At 41.2% G+C, this 25758-nt stretch overlaps 1 protein-coding gene across 7 annotated transcripts in view; it reads right to left on the reverse strand.

Moving 5' to 3' along the window:
• TGFBR1 (transforming growth factor beta receptor 1) overlaps window positions 1-23796 on the reverse strand; it is a 49203-nt gene extending 25407 nt beyond the window's left edge. For 5 of the 7 annotated variants that reach the window (XR_012424520.1, XR_012424519.1, XM_045373528.2 and 2 more), the window contains exon 1: window positions 23616-23796. Coding sequence is in view for 3 of the 7 variants with exons in the window: in XM_045373528.2 (XP_045229463.1) it covers window positions 23616-23712 (97 nt within the window). In the remaining 4 variants the exon portion in view is untranslated. Of the gene's footprint in view, window positions 1-22880; window positions 23302-23615 lie in introns of those variants that run through there. The other 2 variants (XM_065530283.1, XM_015436936.4) reach the window with 2 other exon arrangements.
• Window positions 23797-25758: the final 1962 nt, after the last annotated feature.

Here is a 25758-nt window from a genome sequence, read left to right on the forward strand (position 1 = left end):
CTTCTAATTATCACCAACACCTTCTCATACACACAGATACACCTTCGACCATGCTCTCTGATGAAGTTAAGTGCTCTCCAAAACACACACTGCTTACCAGAATTGCTAGTTTTTCTTTCTCCTATGAAACTGTAAACTCCTTGAGGCCAGATACCTGTATTAGTCATTCCTGTCAATCTGCCATCTAACACCATGCCTCATGCACAGCAGCACTCAAAAAATACTTGTTGAATCACAATGATAGAATTGGTGCATAATTTCACCATGGTCACATGAAACTGCAAAGCAGACATGTTCTTAAATCCAAACATTCCAATTACTTGTTAGCAAGGTAAAAAAAAAGTCTAAGTACACGGAATGGCCATCTATGACGAGAGCAGAGAGGTCCACTGTATCTAGAAAAGGAGTGGCTAGGCAGACGGGGCAGGAGAGACAGAGCTAACTCCCTGAACAGCTAACTTGCTGTACAAGAAAGGGTTAACTCAGCAGGACTGAGTTACTCAAACCCTGCATATTCCCAAGACTTGTCTTCAAAACTAGCCTTGGCTGGCTCTTGGTAGATGAGTTCCGAACCTTTGGAATATTCTCCCTGATAAGATTTCTGTATGCCTGAGGCCTTGGGTCGCATGGTACCAATGCCATCAGACAGCTTATTCTAACAATGTGATTTACAGTGAACGCCTATTACTTCTAGGGGCAGGGTAGGAAAAGTCTGAGGGGCTAAAGCCTGTCATGCAGGTGCTGCAAGCCTAAGTGACTGACCAACAGTAACAACCCTGGACACCAAGGCTCAAGTGAACTTCCCTGGTTGACAACTTCGTGCATGTTGTCACACATTGTTGTTGAATTAAGGCCATCTATGTTATGCCACTGGAATGGGACACCTGGAAACTTGTGCCTGAATTCTCCTAGACTTCACCCCAGGTGCCTTTTCCCTTTGCTGATGTTAATCTGTATGATTTTGCTGTAATTAACTATAACCACGACTCTAACAGCTTTTCTGAGTCTGTGAGACCTTCTAGCAAATCAAGTCTGAGCATGGCCCTGCAGACTTCCAACTCACTTGCTAAACTCAAATTCAGGAATGTCAGGTTCTCCTCAAGTGGCTGTTTCTTGGTTGCCGGCTTAATTCACATACTTGTCTATTATCTTTACAGACCAGTAAAGTTTTACCTTAATCATTAAAAATGCTTTCTTTATTCATAGACAGGTCAGCTATTTGCTTCCTAAATATGAAAGAAACTCAAGAAAATTACAAGAAAGAGACACAATCATGCTATATACTTTTTTTTCCTTTGAGATGGAGTCTCGCTCTTTAACCCAGGCTGGAGTGCAATGGCACGACCTCGGCTCGCTGCAAGCTCGTCCTCCCGGGTTCATGCGATTCTCCTGCCTCAGTCTCCCTAGTAGCTGGGACGACAGGTGCCCCTCACCACACCCGGCTAATTTTTTAGTAGAGACGGGGTTTCACCGTGTTAGCCAGGATGGTCTCCATCTCTTGACCTCATGATCCTCCCGCCTCAGCCTCCCAAAGTGCTGGGATTACATGCACGAGCCACCACACCCAGCCTTGTAATACATTTAAAGACTGCTAAAAGAGATAGTAATTATTCATGACAATGTGTGATGGTGATAGCTGTCTGGGTATAATTTCCTAAGGAGGAATTCTGAACCAGGAATTCATGGACTGGCTTCAGAGGTACATGAATCCCATAAAACTATAAGCCAAATGTTATATGTATTTACATTTTCAAGGAAAAGCTTTCAAAATCACTCACAAAGGAGTCTGTGACCCACAAAGCACTAAAACTACCACCATAGGAGATTGTCATAATTCTCTCCTAAATCCTCTTTACTCATGATTAGTCATTCAACCCATGTTTTCTAAGCATTACTTTCATCAGTTACTCTACCAAAAGCTTAGTACACAAAGATTAATAACTAATGCTCACAGCCCTTGAAGAGCTCCAATGACAAGTGAAGGAGAACACTGTAATACAATGTGGTAACCACTATATATAAAAAATATTGCCCTGAATACTCTCCCAGTTCTCAGATCACTGTGGCTCGCCTATGTTGATGAGATAAGGGCTAAACACCTAGTCTAACAAGACTTTTAGTTTGGGGTTCCAACTTACTTCTCACACGACAAATGCTATCTAGGGCCACACACCTCTCACCATTATAATAATCATGTCTTTCATGACCTTGGTCTTTACATATAACATCTCTCTGTCTAGTTTAAACCTATCTTCTTATCTGACTCATCCTTTAAGACCCTATTTCAACAGGATCTTTTCCATGATGTGCTCTAAACCTCGCCCTTACCTTCACAATAATTGGTAGCTCCTTTCGATATGTTCCATAGTGCTCTTTGCATACCACCTTTAGAACAGCGCAAATCAATCTATTTACAGCTTGCTGTTAAAGTGTCTTTCATTGCCTTAGGAAGGGCCAAGCTTGTTTTGTTTTTCACATCTCTGAATCCTGGTTCCTTAGGTAGTGATCAGAAAAATACTTGCTAAAATAATGTTTCCCAAACATACTGGGAGAGAAAAGGATGTGTAAGTCGGGTACAAGTTTTGAAAAAATATTTTCGTTTCAAAAGATAATCTAAAAACAAGAATAAACATTCAAGATCATGAGTAGCCACTGTCTCAACACTGGCACTAGGCTTTTACTGCTGCTGCTTCAGTTGTGTGAAGATCCCCTTCAGGCCAAATGTTCTTGCGGCACACTACACACAGCATAAGTTTCATAGTCATTGTAAAAGAAAGAGTAAAAAATAAAGGGAATTTGAATCGAGCACATGGCAATACAGGCATGGCATGCATATTCAAAAACCAATAGCCTAACAGCCAATACCATATATGCACTTTATTATACGCAAGTGTTATATGGGTCCTGTATGTGTAGTACAATTTGCAAACATTTGTTAGCAGTAAATACAATTGTAGATATGTCATGTTTTTCCATTCTCATTTCCAGCAATAACTGGTTTAGAAAATCATGTAATGAAAATTTCAATAATGTCAAAATATTAACCTTATCTTCCAATGAACAAAATGGATGACATCTCAGTAAAACTTATAAGCCTGTATTTGAGGAATGCTTGCTGGCAGGTGTTTTGGTTAGGTATGATGTCTCCTCCCGAACTTACCAACAAGGCCTTGAAGTCATTAATACCCTCCTGCATAACATTACTGATGAGAAGAGGCACTACTCACAGCTTTTATTATCACTGAAGTTAAAATACAGAAACAGATTTAAAATGGAATTAGACCTAAAGCTATTTTTTTCTACTGAGAAACCTAAACATCATCTGTCACATGGAATAAATGTATTCATTTGAATTTGTTTTTTTTTTTTTTTGTAGTTGTCTTTGTATTTAATTTGCAGATTTGGTTTATAGTGGTGTATGAGCCAAGAACATAAGGGTTTTATATCTAGTTTCATGTCTACAGAATTTAAGTAACATTATGAAAAATACACTCTGTACTTCTCCTTTCAAAGAGGTCATTACATTATGGTAAATTTGAAAAAGTCAGTGCTAAAGGGTTTCTCTTAACTAGTCTTTCAATAAGAAGAGGTCACTAGACAAATAAAAACACCACAATAACATAAAGCTTAACTAGGCAAATATTTCTCTCTCCAGGGAATTAAAAAATTCCATTTCACCACTTGAAATCAGTCTTGATTGACAAGACTGCTGTTATGTGATACGGCAAAATCATTTAGGGAAAAACTAAAACAGGAACTTAATTTTTTCCATGAACATATGAGTTTTAATTGCCATTTGTTAAAAAAAAATTCAAATTTATTTTACTGATAGATTTGGCCCCTGGCTCCCCACCCGCCCCCCTTTTATTCAACTAGGTTTTTAATTTTTAAATGCATATACAGGGCAAAATTTCAATCTAAAAAATGTATACGATGACATCTCCTTCCACCAGTCCAAAGCCCAAGTTCTCCTCACTCCGCAACACATCACCTTGACTCTTTCATTTGATTCTGCAATTATTCACTAAGCATCTCTATATGCCAGGAACAGTGTGGGCTATGAGGTGTAGAGATGAATAAGACAAGGTATTAGAACTTGAGTAGTTCACTAGGGTGGAAGAGAAAGGCATTAAACAGATCATTAAAATCCTGAGTCCTGAGGAGAATGATCAAAGTGTTTCTACTCAGGTGTCGTAGAAGAGATTATCAAGAAAAGCTGCACCAGCATTCAAGTCAGAACTTGGAGAATATGTACAATTTGTTAGACAGATGAGGGTGAGAAAGCTTTCCTCACTGGGTTTTCTTTCTCAGCGGCAGGATTTCATCCTTAGTGGCTGGCATACCAAGTAAGATGATCAAATTTAAATTGTTCAAGATGCTAACCACTATGTTTTATTTCATCAGGAAAATGAACATAATACCTTTCTGACCTATTTCATCACCTGATTGAGCTAATCAAATGAGATACTGTACATTATTAACACATTTGGAAACTAACATAAACGATTACACAAACACAAAATTATCCCATATGATAAATGGCATTGTTCCCATGTGGTTTTTATTCACAGCCACCAAAGGTAAACTTCTTCCCAAAAGGAGTGACAAAATTCCACTGTAGAATCCCAGACTAACAGAACCACATGAAACTTTGAATATCATCTAGGTAATTCAGTTCTGTCATTTTATTAATGAAGAAACCAAAACTTAAGAATACCAAAACGATTTTTAAAATTTTTTAAAGAAAACCAAAAACCAAAATGATTTACACAAATATTCTACCCAGATTACAGGTAGATGTGAATCCTCACTATATTCTCAACAGCCCACAGGTAAAATCTATGCAACTATTCGCTGTACCACTATCCCCATGCTAAGTAATCCTAAACTTTAAAGACTCCCAGGTGGACCTGATATGGTTTAGACTCCTCCTACAGTTTTGAGTCTTCTGCTTGATAGCAAAAATAAGAACCAAATCCCCTGTTTAGGACCTTTCTACTACACTGTCCAACTTTGCCCCCAATCTCTAACAGAGGGCACAGCTTTCTTAATTTTGAGATGCACATTTCTCTAAGTTTTACATTTCTAAAATCCAAATACAATTTACAACCAAAGTAAAAAGAAAACTCCGGCCTCCAGACTGAAAGGTTAAGACATGATGAGTTGTAACCTATGCATGTGCAAACTTGGCTATACACAGAAAATATTACAAATTGTGTATCCCTCATGCAAAATGCTCAGGACCAGAAGTGTTTTGGATTTAGGATTTTTTTCAGATTTTGGAATATTTGCATATACATAATGAGACATCTTGGGAATGGGACCCAAGTCTAAATATAAAATTCATTCATGTTTCATATATGCTTTACATATATAGCCCGAAGGTAATTTAAAATAATATTTGAAATAATTTTGAGCATGAAACAAAGTTCACGTTAAGTACTTACGTGTAGAATTTTCCACTTGTGGCATCATGTTGGTGTGCTCAAAAGGTTTTGAATTTCAGATTGGGGTGTTTGACCTGTATTCATTTCACCATCACTGTAATTACTTGTCTTGATAGCTCCCTTGCAACTATACTTTAACTTAGGGTGAACAAGGATTTTACTATGATTCAGCACTAAAAGGAAAAGCTACTGTGTACACAGAAAATTATAGCAGAACCATGCCAGGAAATACAATTACGAGCAGTGAATTTTTCAAATATTGCAGAATAGATCAGAATTTTCAAAGTTTGCAGATGTTAGCATGGTGACATGTAGACGTCAAAGGAAGTGACATGAGGAAAAAGAGACGACAGAACCCTTGGGGTTATTATTCACGGTATTATAGTATCAGGATAACAACTCTGGGGTAACATATCCCAAGTTGAGATCTTGGCTCTTGGGCCCAATATAAAGGATTTCCTTGGTTGCCTCATTTCAGTACGTCTCGAGGTCACACATGGAAGGAAGCACTATTACTTCTATCTACTGCCAGGGCTACCCAGGGTTAATTCACAAGCCCTATATCTTGCTAGAAAAGCTAAGAGGTAAACAGCTGTGTATAGTACTAATATATGGAACAGACACTTCTATCACCCTTGTTAAAGAAATAAAAATTAGCACCAGAAACCTTGTCTTCCCAGGCTTAGTGTGTCATCATCTATACAACCTACTCACAGTCTTTTTATGCATATGTTTGAATACTCTTTCCTTTTTCAACCCTTGTTACTGGCCCTCTCCAGCCTTCCATCACCATCTTCCTCCAATTCAGAGTTCAACTGAAATCTCTCTTTGAAATTCACTAGCAAGGCCCTTATGGTCAAATTCAATATTCTTTTCAAAACGTTTCAGGATATGAGACAGAGTGCCACCCTTTCTTTATTAGTTTTTATATGACATTACAGTTCCCAAACTTTGCATTTGGCCCTTTGGTACATCTCAGATCTACATCTCCAAGCCTCTTGGCCTTTTACCTGTGCTCCAAACTTGTATTTTAACTACACCCAGGAAACACTCTGCTTGGCTTCCTTATCTATGCAAAGTCAAGCAGAGAGTTTAAAATCCAGTTTTTTCATCACTCTGACTTTGCTGGTGATGACCCTTATGTTCCTCACTCTACCCACTACAGCACAACTATACTTTTCTTCGCAGTGAGAGTATTTCCAAATATTACAAACATGTACCAACAGGAAAGTAAAAAACCTAACATGCACAATGTGCTTTATTCAGTTTGCTTCACTACAGCTGAAAGCAGAGCTCATCACTGCTGGCAAAGATGAAGGCAAAAGTTAGAAGTTATTTTAAAAAACCCTTTCAGGGACTAATGTCAGCCCCTTTTATCATCCAACCTATTCTACCCCAGTTCTTCTGAGTAATCTGCCTTATCCCTTTTCTCCATTCTCAACACCACGCCCCCTTCTCAAGATGTGCCCTCTCTTCTCCCTCATCCACCTCTGGAGTAAAGCATACTATACAGATTTTCCTCTTCTTTTTATTAAATATGTTGCTTTATCTCTGTATACATGGCTAAAACCCTGACCTCCAACACCCTCCAGCCTACTATCCTAGGTTTTGTTCCTCAAAATACTCAGTTCTCAATTCAACCCTCCTGGGGCTACCCTGCAGCAGTAATATCAAAGTAAGCTTGTCAAAATAGAGAACACCATACAATGTACACAAAATTTTCCTCTAGTCCAGATAATATTTCACCCGTGAATTTAGGGCATCAGAATAAACATCTGATTTTTTTCCAGATAAATTCCATTTACTTCTGCCACTTTTAAAGAATTTAAGATGTATTGTTTATCATTTAACCCACATCACATCTTAAAATAGGGCACTCCCAAATTCACAAGCTCTTGTTTTTCCACATTATCTTCATTTTCCAGTCTCCTAGTCTCAATGGAATTAGCCAGTATAATGTTAACTGGTATCAGAGAAAACACACTAAGAACAGGCTGCCCAAATGGCAAGATGGGATTTAACAGGGCAACTAATACAAAGGCTTTCACTAATATTCGAAATAAATCACACAAGTACAGCATAAAGATCTGGTTAGCAGATTTGAGGAGTTTAACAACTCATTTGAAAAGAGTCAGAGCCTTTATCTTTCAGTCCATTAACTGTACTATTTAGAGTTGTCTGAGGAAACAATAGGTGAAAGCAAAAATCCAAACTTGCAGATGTTCATTACAGTATTTTATGATTGAAAACCACCTATGTGAATGACAATACAATGACAGAATGAATCCTGATCCAATCATAAGTGAAAAACTATACAGCCATTAAAACTGGTATTTCAGAAGCATGTTTAAGGACAAGGAAATCGTCCTACTACTAAAGGGAAGGAAGTAAAGCTGTATAGTGTGATGACAATTATAGTCCTTTCAAGTGACCTTGTTTTTGTTCCACTTCAATGAGATGAGGGGATATTCTAATATACAGAGCAGATGCGTGCACTTTGCCTTACCCCAGGCCCTGAAAAGAAATGGAGAAACTTCTGTGTCTAATGGTGAGTGGTAAAACAATAACCGAATTTCTTATTTGCTCTCAATCTAAGTATGCTATTACACAGTTTCTTACTAGATTTTAATTTGACTAGTGGGTAGGTATTATAAGGATATGGTAGTTAAGCTGATGGAACTCAGAGACAGAAAAACAAGTTAAAATCCTATCTTTGCCAGTCAGGCACTGAGTAATCCTGAGGAAGTCACTTAACTTATTTGAACTTAAATTTCTTCAACTTACTTCCTAAATTCATAACATGCTAACAGTACCAATCTCAGAAGGTTTGAGGGTTAATGAAACAGCATACATAGAATACTTAGCACAGTGCCCAGCACATAAAAAAATGCTCAAAAATTACTTTATGTACTTTTTCAGCAATTATTTCTTTAGTGCTCCTACTATGTGCCAGTCTCTGGTCTAGATGCTAGACAGAGAATCAGAGCTAACGCTGAGACAGCTCTGGGAGGCAATACTGACACAGAACACAACATAAACCATATGTACATAAAACAGTGAATGTTCATGGTACCTCTATCATCTCTTTCTCCTTCATAAATATTCATATAGTTTTTCAACAACATGACTGAACAGACCTGGCTCAAGAACTTCACTGTAGTAGCATTAGGCACACACAGAAAGTATATTTTCAGTTCCAACCCAAATTAACAGTGTAGGGACACATCCAATGTATGTATGTAATATCCCTAACTAATAAACAAGTTAATGTCTACTTAGCCATAAAATGTTCATGCTGGAAGGAAAGTGAACAGAAGTATCAGATCCCAGCTCCTTTAGAGATGAAGAAACAGAAATGTCCTAATAGTTACATCAACATAATCTAGATTTACTCCAAAAGTACACAAAGAAAAAAAGGATTACTTGATAATCTACGGTGATTTCCACCCCTACTCCCCACAACCCCTCACGTAGAACAAAATGAAAAATTCAAATTTTCCCTTTGGAAAGCACAAGTGGCTGTAGGAGACACTGGCTTGGCTGCACAGATAATAAGGCGTAATAATGAACGTAAATGAAAGTGGCAGATCATCCTGGGCTAGGGGAATGACATACAAAACAGAACTGTGGCAGAGAAGGAACTGTGGTAAGAGAACTGTGGTAACCACTCCCAGCTGCCATTGACTCGGGGCAGAGGAGAGCAATACCTGGGCCAGCAAACAGCGAAAGATCTGCTGAAGCCACAGTTGAAGAAATGAACTGATGGTCCTGTGCAGTTAGTAATTTTAGAAGCAGAAAGCAAGGCCTGAACACCTTTTTCTCAGAACCCGACAGTGAATGTAACCTGTGTAGCAAGAAAGAAAAAAACCTTTACGAGGACAGAGATAATCAGGATAAGATTCCTCCCCTCAAGTTTACAATGCAGAGAACACGCCACTGATAAACAGTGATGCAAACAAAGCGCACAGATCAGAGGACAGAAAACGGAGATTTCTCTGAAAGACGACACCTAAACTAAGACTTAAGGAAAGCTAGTGAAGAAAGGAAAGTCATTTTAGGTAGAGGATATACAAAAACATCGTACAAAAGATGCCAAAATCGGCCAGGTGCGGTGGCTCATGCCGGCAATCCGAGCACTTTGGGAGACGGAGGTGGGTGGATCACGAGATCAGGAGATTGAGACCATCCTGGCTAACACGGTGAAACCCCGTCTTTAGTAAAAATACAAAAAATTAGCCGGGCGAGGTGGCGGGCGCCTGTAGTCCCAGCTACTAGGGAGGCTGAGGCGGGAGAATGGCGTGAACCCGGGAGGCGGAGCTTGCAGTGAGCTAAGATCCTGCCACTGCACTCCAGCCTGGGCCACAGTGAGACTCGGTCTCAAAAAAAAAAAAAAAAAAGCAGCCAAAATAAAAACTTGAGCCAGGCATGATGGCATGCACCTGTAGTCCCAGCTACTTGGGAGACTGCGGCAGGAGGATCACTTGAGCCCCAGCAGTGTGAGGCTGCAGTGAGCCATGATCAGGCTACAGCACTCCAGCTTGGACAACAGAGTGAGATCCTGTCTCAAAAAAAAAAAAAAAAAAAAAAAAGAAAACAATAAGGGAGTTTGGCAGTTTAGGTGATGTAAACAAAAACCAAAAAAATTGATAAAATTCAACAGCTGTTCATCAACAGCTCTTCATGATTTTTAAAAATCTCAGTAAACTGCAGTATTTAAAAAAAAAATCTGAAACAATCAGATTAAAGAAAAGGCATAAAAGCAGGCATTACATTTAATGTTGCATGATTGTTCGTTTTCCCCTGAAATCACAAATAAGAAAGGGATATCTATCACTACTTCTCAACATTATATTACAGGTCTGAGTGTAATAAGAAACAAAAGAAAGACAGACTAGACAGAAACAGAAGTACCATTACTTGCTGAGAACAACTATGTACATGGAAAATCCAAAAGTGACCTACAGATCAACTATTAGAATCAATTAGTAAATCTAGCAAGGTCACTAATACAAGGTTACTCACTATATCAAAAAAAAATTAAGTTTAATTTAAAAATCATTCTTAAACCAGCAACAAATAGAAAACATTTTTTAAAAATCTAAAAACTAGGAATAAACCTAACAAAAGACAGGTAAGACCTCTGCAGAGAAAGCTTAAAAAACATTACTCATTAATAGAAATTACAAAGGAGATAAAATAAAATTTTAAAATGTATTCATAAATGGAGAAAAATGACAAGCTCCTAACTGGAAGATTCAATACTGTGAAGAGGTCAATATTCCATAAAGTGATCTGTAGATTCAATAAAATCAAATCAGAATCCCCACAGGGTTTTTATTCAGTGGGAACTGACAAGTTGATTCTGAAATTTATATGGAAAAACAACATCCCAAGAATGACCAAAGTAATCTCTGGAAGACTTACACTACTAGATATCAGGACTCATAACATCATAATAATTAAGACAGTATTGTAATGGCACAAGGACAAATAGGCAAACAGAACAGAGATTCCAGAGAAACAGACCCTCACATGTACAACCTCTTGATTTATGATGAAGATGATACTATTGTACACTGGGGGAAAGAAGGTATTACCAATAAATGGTTCTGAGTCAACCAGGTATCCATATTTTAAAAATAATAAAAATCTCATACCATAATAAATAACCAACTCCAGATGGACTACACATCTCAATGTGAAAGGTAAAACAAACCCTTTAAATGAAAACACAAAAACATTTTTAAAACATTTGGGTCAGAAAGAGGAAGCAAACAGGATTCAAAAAGCACTTAACCTTAATGAAAAAAATTGAAGGCTGGGCACAGTGGCTCACGTCAATAGTCCCAGCACTTTGGGAGGCCGAGGCAGGCGGATCACCGGAGGTCAGGAATTCAAGACCAGCCTGGCCAACACAGTGAAACCCCGTCTCTACTAAAAATACAAAAAAAATTAGCCAGGCGTGGTGGCGGATGCCTGTAATCCCAGCTACACATGAGGCTGAGACAGGAGAATCGCTTGAACCCAGGAGACAGAGTTTGCAGTGAGCTGAGATCGTGCCACCGCACTCCAGCTTGGGTGACATAGTAAGGCTCCGTCTCATCTGAAATGTTCATCTTCCTTGTCAAACAAAACGCCAAAGCAAGCAGTTAAATTGCAGTTGCAGTCTCTTAGAAGAACACAGCTGAATTAAACCAAGCAAGGACAGAAAAGCCTGCCAAAATGAAAGAGCTTTTGTATTATTTATATAATATTTGTATTTTTATAATATCTCTAATCATTAAATTTTGGACTCCCTTGGGGCATAAAGATATAAGCATCTAGTGTTGACTGAACTTCGTTCAGGGGAACATTTGCCCTTTGAGACTAAACTATATGTATATGAAAACTTAGGCTTGAGATGTACTGCAATCAAGCTAATAAAGTTTTCAGACCTCAAAATCTACATGCCGAGGCTTGGCATTAGGATATGGGTTTCCAACTGCTGGTAGCATTGATACAGTAGCATCTTCGCTAATGAAGAAAGTGGTGGGTTGGTTATTAAAAGATAAGGATCTGCCAGGCTCAGAGGCATAAGGGTCTTGATGTCATTTATTCCTTGGAGAACTGAAGATACAACACAGAAGACTATCTTGCAGAATTGTGAAATCTATATACAAGACAAAAATTACTAGGCTCTAGATAATAATTTAGAATGGTTCACAGGTGATTATCCTCATTTCTTCCATGAGACTTTCCTTTTTCCCAGTTACAGAGACTAAGCTAAATCAGATGGAAGCACCCAATTGCTTAGGGCAACGACACTATTTCCTCAGGGACACACCATCTGTTTGCAATGCACAGCTAATTCTGAGCCTGGTGGTCCTTGCAGTTTCCCTTAAGACTTCTGCCTGATGCCTAAAATCCCTTAAAACTCCTCCCTCCTTTCCCTTCTCCCATGGTAAGGCAAGAGCAGGCCGGATCTGACAAAACTTAAATGATAGATGAGATCTAGATAAAATACTTATGTGGCCTTATTATTATTATTATTATTAAGAATAAAGAGGAAGAAACAATTATGATCATGGGGAGAAAGAGAATGTGAGAGCAGAAAGGCTCAAGTTTATATATGCATCGAAATAAGGAGGAAGAAAACAAAAGGACAATGTACCATGGAAAGAAGGAAAGGAAAATAATGGAAAGGGAGAAAAAAAGAGCATCTCTTCCTAGAAAAGTAATCTACGATGCTGTGTTAATCTGCCAGTGCTCTGGTGGGACTGGCAATCAGAAACTGTCTTTCCTCACTGACAAATATGACCAGACTCTGGTCCCTGGTTTGTAATTTTTTTCCCAAATGTAAAATGAGACAAAATAACTAAAACTACTTTAACTTGTTTATTTTGATAAAATAATTACATATAATTATTGTTGAAGGAAATCTACAATACACAATCTTGGGTATTTTTATTTAATCTATTGCACATTGAATAACAAAATTAAAATGTCAGTTTTTCAACTGGAGAAAGTACTCAAATCAACAACCACGTGCTGAACAAAGAGACCCAATTAGAGCACATTATAGTTTGATTTGGAAATGAATACATCAAGGAAAAAAATAAAAAACCCATACGTATATCGTGTGCATGCATACAAATGAAAGGGCAGTTACTGCTTTTCTATCTCTGTATTTCTCTTCAAGTTTAACTCTATCCTCCATGTTCAGTGCTCCCAAATATCTGTATTAGTCCTAGTTTCTCGCAGAAAAAGCCATTTGTTTTTGCCTTTTCCCAGGGGACCTATTTGTAATTCAATGCATATTTAAGAATCGTATAATGTAGAAATGTAACAGGATGCCTGAACAAGGTGTCCTAGAACTATAAATATACACTATTATGTAATCAGTGAGGTTTACACCTAGGAAATCTAGATGGAATGGTTTTCCTGAAGCAAATGAACAAAAATAAGGAGGTTCAGTCTCGGTGGTGAGAACAAGGAAACACTGGAACAGACCTGAAGTAGCTCTGCAACTGCAGAAAAAAGGAAAAGTGAATCCTTACAAATTATGGAGAGTGATAAACCCGAACTGTTCACTTTATTTCTCAATGGCCCATGTACAAAGACTTCTATAAAAGCTTCTGCTCAACAACAGAGACAAGCTTGTTTTTCCCAATGAAATCAGAATGCTTCCAACCAAAGAATGCCCTCATGCTAATGTACATGCCTATCTTTTCTATGAATACTGGGATTACTGTGAGACCAGTACAGCAGGGCCACACTCTCAGATAAGTGTGGTCTCTCCTAAAGTAATAATTCCCAACGTCCATTACTCAGGAATGAAGCAGTTTTTCAAACAAGAAACCCAAGCAAAGACACTCTGGATCTTGCTGACTTGCACGTGTTTGAAGGTAAACGTCTGGCTCTGCCTTTGGTGGCAGTACTCAGATGAAGTACCAAATGGAGACACACCAAAAGATAAGGGCATGAGAAAAATGTCTTTGTAAGCCAGACTGAATAGTTTCATGTTGCTCTCTATTTATTATCCTCTAGCTTTTAGCAAAGCTTGATTTAAATGTCCTAGCCTCACATCAGCTGTTCCACTGGCATTAGGGAAAGACTAATGTGTTCATACTTGGATCAGGGACTTAAACTGGAGAAGAAAGATGGAGGCAGCAGCACTAAATTGAATCCTCAATACGTGTCAAAGGGGAAGCCTCGGAACAAGAATCAGATTATTGCCAGATCCAGTAATAACCTCTTACCACTTGGAGATTCTCCCTGTATTATAATCTTGGCGTGTGGGGTTCCACTTTATTAAGGAAGGTGGCAGCCTCCTCATGAATTCTCGATAGGCAATGAGATCTATGCAAATTATCAGTCTTCCTTACTTGCTTTGGTTACCAGAAAACTCAGAGCTAAGTAAGTACTGTGTTCAACTTCTAAAGCTTTCCTCAGCTAAACTTACGGATAATTGTTGTATTTCTCTTTGCCTTTTTAACTTACTGATTCTTATCTTTTGTGGTCAGATTTGGTCTTACTGAATTTGGTATTATTTCAAGCTTCCAAAATCCTTTTTTGGAAAATGACCGGAATACAAGCCAATCAATGGATAAACTAACTTTTCTCATATAATACAGGAGTTACAAGATACTGCTCATCTTGAAGCCATGAATCCTAGGGATATTTAGACTATATTTGGCTAAAATTGGTAAGCAAGGAAGCTTGGACTTTGCCCAAAAGTACAGAATTCTAGAGGAGAAACAGAACTTAGAGATAAGTAAGTCCAACCTCCCACCTAATGTAAGAAATTCCTTCTACAATTTCTCAGACAGGTTATCTAGCCTCTGCCTGAATAGTTCCAGTGTGACAGGGAACATACTACCTTACAATGTTCCATTTTGACAGCTATGGTAGATAGTCATTCCTTACATTGAGCTGAATTCTGCCTTTCAGTCTACCAATTAATTCTACTTCTTCATTACACTGACATGTACTTCTTCTTTCCGAAGACATTCTTTCACTTATTTAAATATATAATAATTCCCCTTCATTGAATACCTACTGGTGTCAGGCTATGTACTAAGTGTAAATACTACTGTACACTATCTTCACAACGATCAGGTAAATTAGGAAGTATCCTCTTTGAAAAGCGAGTCACAGATACACCGATTAGACTCTAATTACAGCCAGGTATGTTGGGGCTTATATACTACTCCTATAAACAAAGATTTCATTAAATTTCTGACAACCAAGTCACATGAATTGAATCTGCCTTCAAAACTGAAAGAAAAATTTAAGTTAGATCAATCCAAACAGAAAAGGAGAGATGGTCTAGGGATACAACGGCACCAGTGTTTGGTTCATTGGGAAAAACAACAGGAAGAGCATTTAAAAGGATAGCCATCAGGGAGCTCCAGGAAATAGTAAAGCTGACACCTGTAACATCAGCAACCATGACCGGAGGCCTAGGCCGCAAGCAGGAAACTTCCTCTCTTTTATCTCAGCCAAGAACCACACTCGCAAGAGATCAAACGCATTACTGCAGAGAAAGCTGCACCGTCTGAAGATTAATTTCAATACAACCAGAAGATCACGAGTAATTCTGATTATATACGTCTTTACTAAGAGAGGTGGGAGAAAAACAGAAAGCGTGAACCTGCAAAACAGGAGAGAACTATATCCCAGCAAACGGACCAGGACTCCAGATACAGGCTAGGACTAAATAAAAACTCCATTTAAGGTAGCGTTTTAGGACACTAGAATCCTCCCACCCTCAAAAGAGAAAAAGAGAGAGAAAGAATATGAGGTGAATGCTAGATGCTAGTAGCCACTTCTTTGCTTAAGGTTCTCTCCCATTTCCAACTAGGTTCCATTTTTTACCTTTGCTGACTACTGAGCAATTTTATTTGGCTACCATCACCTCAAACTCAACATGCTTAAACCAGAATTCATCTCCCCTTAATCCTCGTGCCAAATTACTCATTAAGTTAAAGGCATTATCCAGCCTTAAAAAGCTTGGAGTCATTCTTTTTTTCTTTCATGGAGTCATTTCTGTACTCTACCTCTTTACAGCTAAAACCTACTGCCACTCAACAAATATTTACTGAGTGCCTAGGATGCACCAGGCACTTTCTACACACTTGAGATACGTTAGTGAACAAAACAAAGACATTCACTTTCACAAAGTTTAGAATGATAGGAAAGAGACAATAAACAGTAAATAAGTATATATGATAAGTAAATACAGTATGTTAGAAGGTATTGTTACAGAGAAGGAAAGCACTGTAGGATGATGACACCATTTTAAAAGGTGGCAGGATAAGCCTCACTGAGAAAAAGGTGCCATCTGAGCAACGACTTGCAGGAGGTGAGGGAGGAAGCCATGCAGGTATGTGAGGGAAGAGCACACAAGCAAGGGAACAGTCACACACAGGCCCTACTACCAATTCCTCTGATTTCTTTGTTTCAAATGTCATACAGTCACCATTTCACCCCGTTCCCAATGCCATCAAACCAACTCCAAAATCTCCCTGGGTAGCCACCCTGACCCATTCCCCTGTGGCACAATTAGACATTCTTTTTCCCCATTAAAACACTCACCTGATTTTCAAGGCCCATAATTCTCTGCGCCCAACCTTTACACCATGAACTTCCATTTCTCCCCTTAGAATTCTTGAAACTTAGAATGTTGTTTCTCCACATACGCCATCCTTTCCAGCTAAGAGGTGCCTCCTTTCCACCACACATCCACTCAAAGCCCTATCCTCCTGCAAGGCAGAGAGATCAAGTCCTACCTCCTCTGTAAAGCAGTCCCTGCGGTTGCTAGTACTGAGTCTGTAGTCATATTTCCTCAGCATCAATTTTTTAACAAGCAAGACTGCCTCTCACTTTTCCTATATTTCTCATCATGTTGATCACTACTAAATATTTGCTAAGAATAGATGAGCTATTTCCTCTGTAAACTGAAGCTCTTTGTCAATTTAAACACTTTTATTAGCTTTCATAAACTGCTGAAATAGAATGATTAAAGAATGGTTTGTTGTTGGTTTTTTGGGGGTTTTTTTTGTTTGTTTTTTTGAGATGGAGTTTCACTCTGTCGCCCAGGCTGGAGTGCAGTGGCGCGATCTCAGCTCACTGCAAACTCTGCCTCCCGGGTTCAAATGATTCTCCTGCCTCAGCCTCCCAAGTAGCTGGGATTACAGGTGCATGCCACTACGTCCAGCCAATTTTTTGTATTTTTAGTAGAGACGGTTTTTTTATTTTTTGAGACGGAGTCTTGCTTGGTCGCCCAGGCTGGAGTGCAGTGGCGCAATCTTGGCTCACTGCAAGCTCCGCCTCCCAGGTTCATGCCATTCTCCTGCCTCAGCCTCCTGAGTAGCTGGGACTACAGGCGCCCACCACCATGCCCGGCTAATTTTTTGTATTTTTTAGTAGAGACAGGGTTTCACCATATTAACCAGGATGGTCTCGATCTCCTGACCTCGTGATCCGCCCGCCTCGGCCTCCCAAAGTGCTGGGATTACAGGCCTGAGAGACGGGGTTTCATCATGTTGGCCAGGCTGGTCTTGAATTCCTGACCTTGTGATTCACCCACTTCGGCCTCCCAAAGTGCTAGGATTACAGGTGTGAGCCACCGTGCCCAACCCAAGAATGGTTTTTTATACTTAAAAAAAAAAAAAAAAGGGTGCGAGATTTGCTAAAATGTTAATAATGGCTGGTGATGGCTTTTTTGTTTTCTTTAACACAAATTTTAAATCCTGTGCTTATGTTACTTTTAGAGGAAAAGAATTTGCTATGAATATATGTATAAATCAATACTAATAATAAGTAATCAACTATCACTGGACTTGTCAGGGAGACTCAAATTACCTAAAAATATAATGTTAAAAAAAGACTGTTAGTATCTGAATAGCCCGCAGTTGCAAAGAAATAGTAAAACTGTAATCAAGACAATCTGAAGCAAATTCTCATGGTTTGCAAAAAAGAAAAAGGAAACTTTCCTGCTGAAGTGGCTCTAACAATGTATTTACTCTATACGAAAGCAGCATGGACACACGTGACTCCATCATAAGTAGAGGAGCATTTGCATAGGAAAAGAGCACATACCCTGGAGTGCTCACATGCAGGCTCCACCTTCCATTAACAGCATAACTTCAGTTTCCTGGTCCATAAAATGGAAACAAAAAGGGTCTTCTTTCATAGACATGAACTAGGTTCCAACCTGAGTAAAATTATGTCAATTCTGCCTACCCAGGCAGATGGGGTTTATGGTAATACAAAATCATTTGAGTCTCAGTGGTTGAACTACTGTTAGTCTACATCTGTGCCATTCAAAGCAGTGTCTTCCTTTTATATATGTATTTATGATTAGAGGATGAAAAACAAAATACTAACACCTTTGGATAATGTTTAAGAGAGCTGAAAAGAATCTTGGGGTAGAGCCAATGTTATCAAAACCTACAGTTATCTTCTGAGCACTGGTCACCTGTATCTGGGAAAAAATGGACTTAAGAGTTTGGAAATTAACCAGCAAATAAATAAGTTTTGGTACTCTATACAACTACCATTCAAGTTTGGTTATGAGAATTAAATGATGGCATATTAGCCATGGTCAAAGAAAAAAAAAGACAGAAGAGAGAATTAAACGAGACGGGTAGAATACGTAGCACATTCTTGTAACCCTTCAAGAAATTTCAAAGCAACCTGTGTGTATACTCTGCAAATCAATTTTTTTTTTAAAAGTTAGATTAGAAATCATTCCTTGAGGGAGCAGCTTTACAAAAGACTTGATCTGATCTATAAAATTGGACCATAAAACCAACTGGACTTCGTCCACTAGTATTTAAGAAAGTGATGTCTGAGATGAATAATTACAAGCCTACCAACCAATTTTCTTCATGATGAAGAAGGGTAGCCACAAGAAACTTACCTGGAAAGCAAACAAAACACATAAAATTGGATCTAATTCAGAGCAGCAAACAATTTTAATGTTTATGGAGACTGCCTGAATTTGACATTGAGAAAATTCAGTTAAGAATGGTACTAAATATTATCCTAAGTATTGCAGTTAGGCTGGGCCAAAACAAACCATAAATTTTGAGAAGACTCCAAAAATTTCCTCAAGCTAGTTCTATGGGACAAAGCATAAAAAAATCCCTGAGAAATATGCCAGCATCTGCCCTCAATTTCAGAAGCAGGAAGCAAAGATGTGACCCAATCACATGATATCAAACCACAGTCCATCTGTTCAGAGAACTCTGTGTTACATAAGCCATGATCAAGGAAGAACTGCAAAAGGCAAGAGGTTTGTCGACATTTGCAAGGGGCTCTGTGGTTTGAAGAGACACGTTCTCACATTAGAAGGGCCATCCATAGGACAACAGCATTTTCAAAATTCCACTTATTACACATGAACATATTTGGTGCAATAAAATGACACTACAAGAATGGTGATGAGTCCCTGTAACTGTTCAACTAAGGCCTAGAACCTTTCAACAGGGGTCTTCCTCACATGAGCGGCCCCCCTCACAAGAACAAGATTTATCTTCCTCTTGATTATTTTTAATGTCAATTCCTCTCTTAATTTCAACAACAAAGCGGATCATCTAATATTCTAAACCAAGGCCTTTTAATTACACCCCAATTCAATTAACCGTACTTACTCAAGACCATCTTCCAAACTACTATAGGCCTACTTTTCTCAATCAATAAGTATTATACTAGGTCCTTTTATCAGCAATTAAAAAAAAAAAAACAAAAAAAAACTGACCTTTCCCTTGAGGACTTTAAGGCTTTAATCATTCCCTCTCTCCTCTACCTTTAGAATTTACTTTTCATAAATTCTGTGAAGTTCAGGGCCTACTTCACTTAAGTAAGTCACTCATCCTTCCATGGATGCCAACACCTACCCCAACCCTGTCCCATCCCCACCTCCAAGTCCTTCACATTTTAAAGCACCATACAGGGCACGAGATGTGGAATCAGAAAATCAAAGTTCCTTCTCTGTTCTGCCCCTGTGTCACCCTAACAAATTCACCTGAGTCGTTTTTTAATCTGTAAATTGAAGTGATAATATACTTAGGACTTCCAACATTTGACTGCCTAGCCCTAGTGGCCATCCCATAATGTTATTCTCCCTCACTCATTCCACTTTGATTACTTTTGTTTTGTTTCCAGCTATGTACTATAGCTTTTAGGATTGGGGAAAAAATGATAGAAGTTAATACATCCAAATTCCGCAGTACAGAATAAGGAACCTAACTCGGAACAGTAACTTGCCAGTCAGTAAAAGCCTTGTTTCCTCCTTTGGAGTAGACCCCGGGACAGTTGGAGACACAACTTTAAGAGAACTTTCACACTCATCAAATCCCCCTCTGAATTCTACCCACCCTTCAAAGTCAGTTTAAGTTCTAAAGTGTCCAGGAAGCTTCCCCCATTCATTCCAGCCTACACTAATCATTTCCCTTTTTGAATACTAATGCCTCCCTACAAGAATTATATTAAAAATATTTAACAACTGGCACTACAAGGGTACCAACCAATAAGAAAGGATGTTTAACCAAAACACACATGGCCCAGTGGGAACTACTTGAACATCAGTCCTGCTCATCAGGAACAACACAGAATAGCAACCTCAAACTCAAATACCACTTTCTCATGTGATCCTCACAATCTCATGAATTAGGCAAAAGCAGGTATTGGCCCTATTTTCTGCATAACTGCTGGTGAAGGTGGGACTAATAACCAATTGCTTTCAACACACCATACAACTTTTCCTGATTATTGATACGGAATTATAAGTTAATATTGCATAAACCGGACTTACATAAAACAGTATAAATACTAAAGGAATGCTCAAATAGAAATCAACGAGCATTTATGTGGAATAGAATATAAAACACAGTGCTAAGTTCTGAGGCCATAACATAAAGAAATGGCATGAATCTTGTCCTCTGGGTACCTATAACACAGTCAAGTATTGTTAAGTAGCAGCACAGGCAGTAGAAATGGACAACACAAACTGTTAAGTGTTGCAGAGTTCTGGAAGACAAAGAATTCAAGAACTAAACCAGCACAGGAAGTCAGGGCTGAGAACTTCTCACACTCCCATAACAGGGGCAAAACTAAACGTGTAGTGAAAAGGCTGAACAGTCAGGAGTCAGTGAGAAAGAGAAATTGTTTGAAGGTCTGCAGTCATGGGAAATGAGATCCCTGGTAGGATACTCAGAGATGGCCCCAATCATAAGCTGCTCAAGTGTGGTTCTAAGTGCTGAATACAAATGGGAAATCTTATAAACCTTCATGGGGATGGCTGAGGAAGATTAGTTTGGCAGTAGCCCATAGAAAAGCCTAGATGAGAGAAACATGGGAAAGCAACTAGATTTGGAGGATAACAGGCAGGATTAAGCTGAAGGCTGCATACCAAGAAAGGAGGAGACATTCAAGAGGCATTCATAGAAAGAAGAGTTGGATTGGGGGCATGTTTTCAAACAAAAAAAGTTATGAAATGGCAGAAAGGAAGCAAACAGCATTCTCAGATGGGATATAAATATAGACATAGTGGTACTAAACTGTGTACTAGGGACAAGGAATCCATTTCCCTAGAGAAATCTATGTTGGAGAGAGAAGTTGGGCAGACAACAATAAAACATACTCAGAACATAAAAAAGTGCAAGTCTTTAAAAGAGAAGCCAAATTACAGAGGGGGAAAAAAAGCATTTGACCTTTTTCAGAATGTCTTTTAAGGGTGGACTGAGGCATCATCATAACCAACAAGGCAGGCAGACAAGCTGAGGCAGTCTGGGCTTAGAGTAATAAGCACCTGGACAGCTTTGTATTGTGTGCACGCCAAGGAGACTGTAAACTTCTCCAGGACATGGACTGAGCAATGTTCTGTATATTCAACTAAGTCCACTACTGTTACTTGAATACATGAACACTTCTTATGCTACTTTTGGTGGAAAAGAATGCACTGTGCTATTCAAGTTAATAGTGGTGTGGAAATGTTACCTGTGTTTCATGCCTAACTATACTGATTCTCCCAAATGTCCACACAGTTATCTTGCCTTCCTTCCTAGGCCAATATCAAAAATCCATTGTTTCCTCTAATGCAGGAGGCCCACGTGAAGGGACTCAGGAATGTGCTAAGAGTCGGAATGAAGCCTATCTGATATTCAAATCATGAGGACAGAATCTAAAGTGAATAATAAAGACCAACTGCTCAGCAGACGACTGAAGAAGAAAGATGGGCTACGCCAGATAGTATGATGTATATATATTAATATATAAGATATACAGGTTTTGAAAACTGAGATCTGAGTGAAAATCCTAGCTTTAGCACTTAGTTATTGGGTACTTAATGTGTCTGCACCCCACTTTTCACATCTGTAAAGTGGGGCAAATGCCACTACTCCTGAAAGTTTAGTTGTGGTGATTAAATAACGTACTTATACAATTGTGTATTTTATGCATTTACATCGCAGTAATGCATAATACATAGACGGTAGCTATTACGACTAATTATAATCGTCAGTCTTGATTTTTTAAAAAAAAATTCAACATCTTGTGTCCAGTTTCAGAAACAGAAATGTACTTTCACTGCATTTTAGTCGCTAACACTGAGGCTCTCTGTATTTTAGCTTCTAGTGCCTCAGTTCAGCTGCTAACAAAGTTTTTCACTCATCCCTTCGAGGATGCCAACCACCTACCCCAACCTGATTTAATATTTTGAAAAATTCAGCGAACATTCTTCCTTGAAAACCAGCTACACAGATGTCTGATTCAAACTATTAACTGTCACTCAAGAAAAGGAATATCGCGAGTGATGGTCTTTCGAGGAAATAAAAAGCGTTTAATCAATTCACAGTCATTCCCAAAATTTCCAAACCCCGCAGAACGAGCAAACGTTCAAGTTTCCACTACGAAAACAATCCGTAGCCTTCTGGTTACTGGACTCACTTCAACACTCCCCAGACGCACGAAAGAAGAAACATTCCGCGCATCTCCGCGCTTCCTTCTTCTCACACAAAGCCCCCCTGGCTGGAAGAGCAGCCCCTTCCAGCAGGGTCGGGTCGGGTCGGGTCGAGCCGGGCGGGAGTTAACAGCGGCCTGTGGACCCGGGGGGTCTCACCACACTTCGCCCCCGACTCCCACTGGCCGAAGCCCTAGCGGCTCAGAGCTCACACCCCGCCCAGCAGCCGCCTTCCACCCCAACCTCAAACCCCGCCCCGGGCCCGGCAGCCTTGGGCACGGACCCTCTTGGGGCGGGGGTCCCCGGAACAAGGTCACGCCGTGCCGAGGGGGCGGCGGCGGGCAGCCACCACTCTGCCAGTCCCCGCCGGCCTCACACTCTCCGCCCCTGGCCCTCGCCCACTCACACCCCAGAGGGCAGCCCCGGACCTCGGACGACTCCGCCCGACTCCACCTCCCCGGGGAGTCCCGAGCGGGGCGGCCTCGGGCAGCAGGACACGTCCGCCCGCGCCCGGACACACGCCCCTGCCCCGCCTCCGCTCCCCGCTTGCGGTTCGCACGGCGGCCGCCGAGCCCCGCGAGGCCACGAGAGCCCGGCCCGGCCCCGGCGCAGCCACCTGCGCCCCCGGCCCCGCGCCATGTTTGAGAAAGAGCAGGAGCGAGCCAGAGGCCGGGCCCGGCCCGCGCGCCCCACAGTCGCCCGCCCGCCGTGCCGCCGCTCACCCGTCGCCCCCGGGAGCAGCGCCGCCGCCGCCGCCGCCGTCGCCGCCAGCACGAGGAGGAGCAGCCGGGGACGCGGAGCAGCGGCCGCCGCCTCCATGGTCCCGCCGCCACCGCTTGTGGCCCGGCCCGGCCCGGCCGCCGCCTCACCCCAGCAAGCCTCGCCTCGCCCCACCTCCCCCGCTGCCGCGGCGGCCTCGCTCCGGCCCTTTGTAACTGCTCGGGGGACGCGCGTCCATTGGCTGCCGGGCTCCCGCCGGCCCCGCCTCCCCGCCGCCGCGAGCGGCCGAGCGGGACCCAGCCGGGAGCCCCGCCTGCGGGACCGCCGGGCAGCCAATCCACAGCCGCGGGTGCCGGTTTCTGGCCACGCCCCATGCTCCCCGGGGGCCGGGCCGCCAGACCGCGGCCCCGGCCGGATCCGCTGTCGGCTCCCGGCTCCCAGCTCCCAGAGGCCGCGTGGGGGCGGGATCTGCCAGCCAGAGCACCGCTGAGCCGCTAGTCCCGGAGGGCCGGGTAGAGCGATGGGTGTGTCTGTGTGAGTCTCTTTCGGAAAAAGGCTGTGGCCGCTCGAGGCTCTTTTCTTCTAACCTCCTCTAGGCGCGGAAGATCTGGTACTGCCTCAGCCCCACCCTGACCCCATTCACAGCCCCGCACCGGCAATCCCAGCACATGCCACCCCGATCCGCTGCAGCGCCAGGCCCCAGCATCCACTTCAACTTCCCCTCTCCAAGTCCACGCATCAACTTCAGCTTTCCCCCGAAGATCCCTCTTCAGTGCCCTTCACATGCGACTCACTCTCCTATTTCCTCCTGCGCCCAGCGGTCACCCCAAACCTAGCTCCCCCACCCAATTCCAAACCTAGAAAGTCCTCAGATCCCAGCCTCAGACCCAGATCCTGAGCCGAAACACACCTCCAAATAGCCTCCCGCCTCCCTCCAGCACAGACCCAGGATGGGGATCCAAACCGCTCTCCTCTCATCCCCATTCCCGATCCAGGTTGGAAAGGGAGGGTCCCCACCCCAAACCCTCAAAGGAGAGGTTCCCCCTTCTTAGCACCCAGCCCCCGTGGGGCGGAGGGGGAGCAGTCATCATTACTTTGAGCTGTGTCTGACACTCCTGTATAATAATCCTGAGGTGTCACTAAAAACCCAAATAAACTCTACGTTTTCATTCTGAATTCCTAATTTACTGCGAGACGCTCCACCCACCTTCCCTCTGCGACGCCAAAATGAGCTCCAGATTTGTAATTCTTCCTGTCAGACTAGTCCTTTCTTCAGACACAAACACAGCCAAGTAGGCTGTTACGTAGAACAGAGAATATTTTTCCGCAGAACCTTTTAAGGAGGAAGTTTTATTTTCTGTGTTATTTGAGCTTGGAATTAAATAAACCTTGATAGCAGGAATCAGAACCAGCCTCTAATGCCAATTTGTGCACTACTTTAGAATCACTGGGTGAGCATTTTCCGCACCTGTGAAGGCTTCCTTCCGGGAGATGAAAAGGGAAAGGGCGTGGATTTTGGAGCTAGGATCTGAGACCCGCGCGCTTTCTCCCTCCTGTCTAGGACACTTACTTAAGCAAGTCAGCTAACCTTTCTCAACCTCCAACAGACTCAGAGGCCTGCAACTTGCTCTAGACCGCAGCTCCAGCAGCCTCAGCAACAAACATCCCTCTTGCTCAGGCTGAGGGATTCCAGAGAGACGGCTTCTGGCAGGCTCCAGTCCCAATTTGCCCTCTCAGTTCCAGTTTCTTCAATGGAGATTTGGTGGGCTTTGTGCCACCTGAGGTCCCTAGACTGCCTTTTTGCTGCCCTATTTGCAATGTCTTGCATAAGATAAAAGCTAATGAGATTTTTATTGTATGAATGAATAAATGATCTCAGAAAGTGACTGTTTTTCTCTGGCCATTAGCTTCCTCATCTCTAAAATGTAAATAATAATAGTACTTACCCCGTTTATAAATAAAAGGGATTGAATCACTTGTCTTGGGCCCCTTAAATGACGTAATGTGTCTGGTACAGTGTCTGGAACATAGTAAATATTTAGCTAATGCCATTTTTTTGCCCATCCCCTTCCAGCTCTGTATGATTCTAATCAGCATGTATGTTCATGTTCGTCTGTGCCTTTGACGTACGGAGCCTAGATTAAT

This window comes from Macaca fascicularis, chromosome 15 (assembly GCF_037993035.2).
Source record: "Macaca fascicularis isolate 582-1 chromosome 15, T2T-MFA8v1.1".
In the NCBI taxonomy this organism is placed as follows: domain Eukaryota; kingdom Metazoa; phylum Chordata; class Mammalia; order Primates; family Cercopithecidae; genus Macaca; species Macaca fascicularis.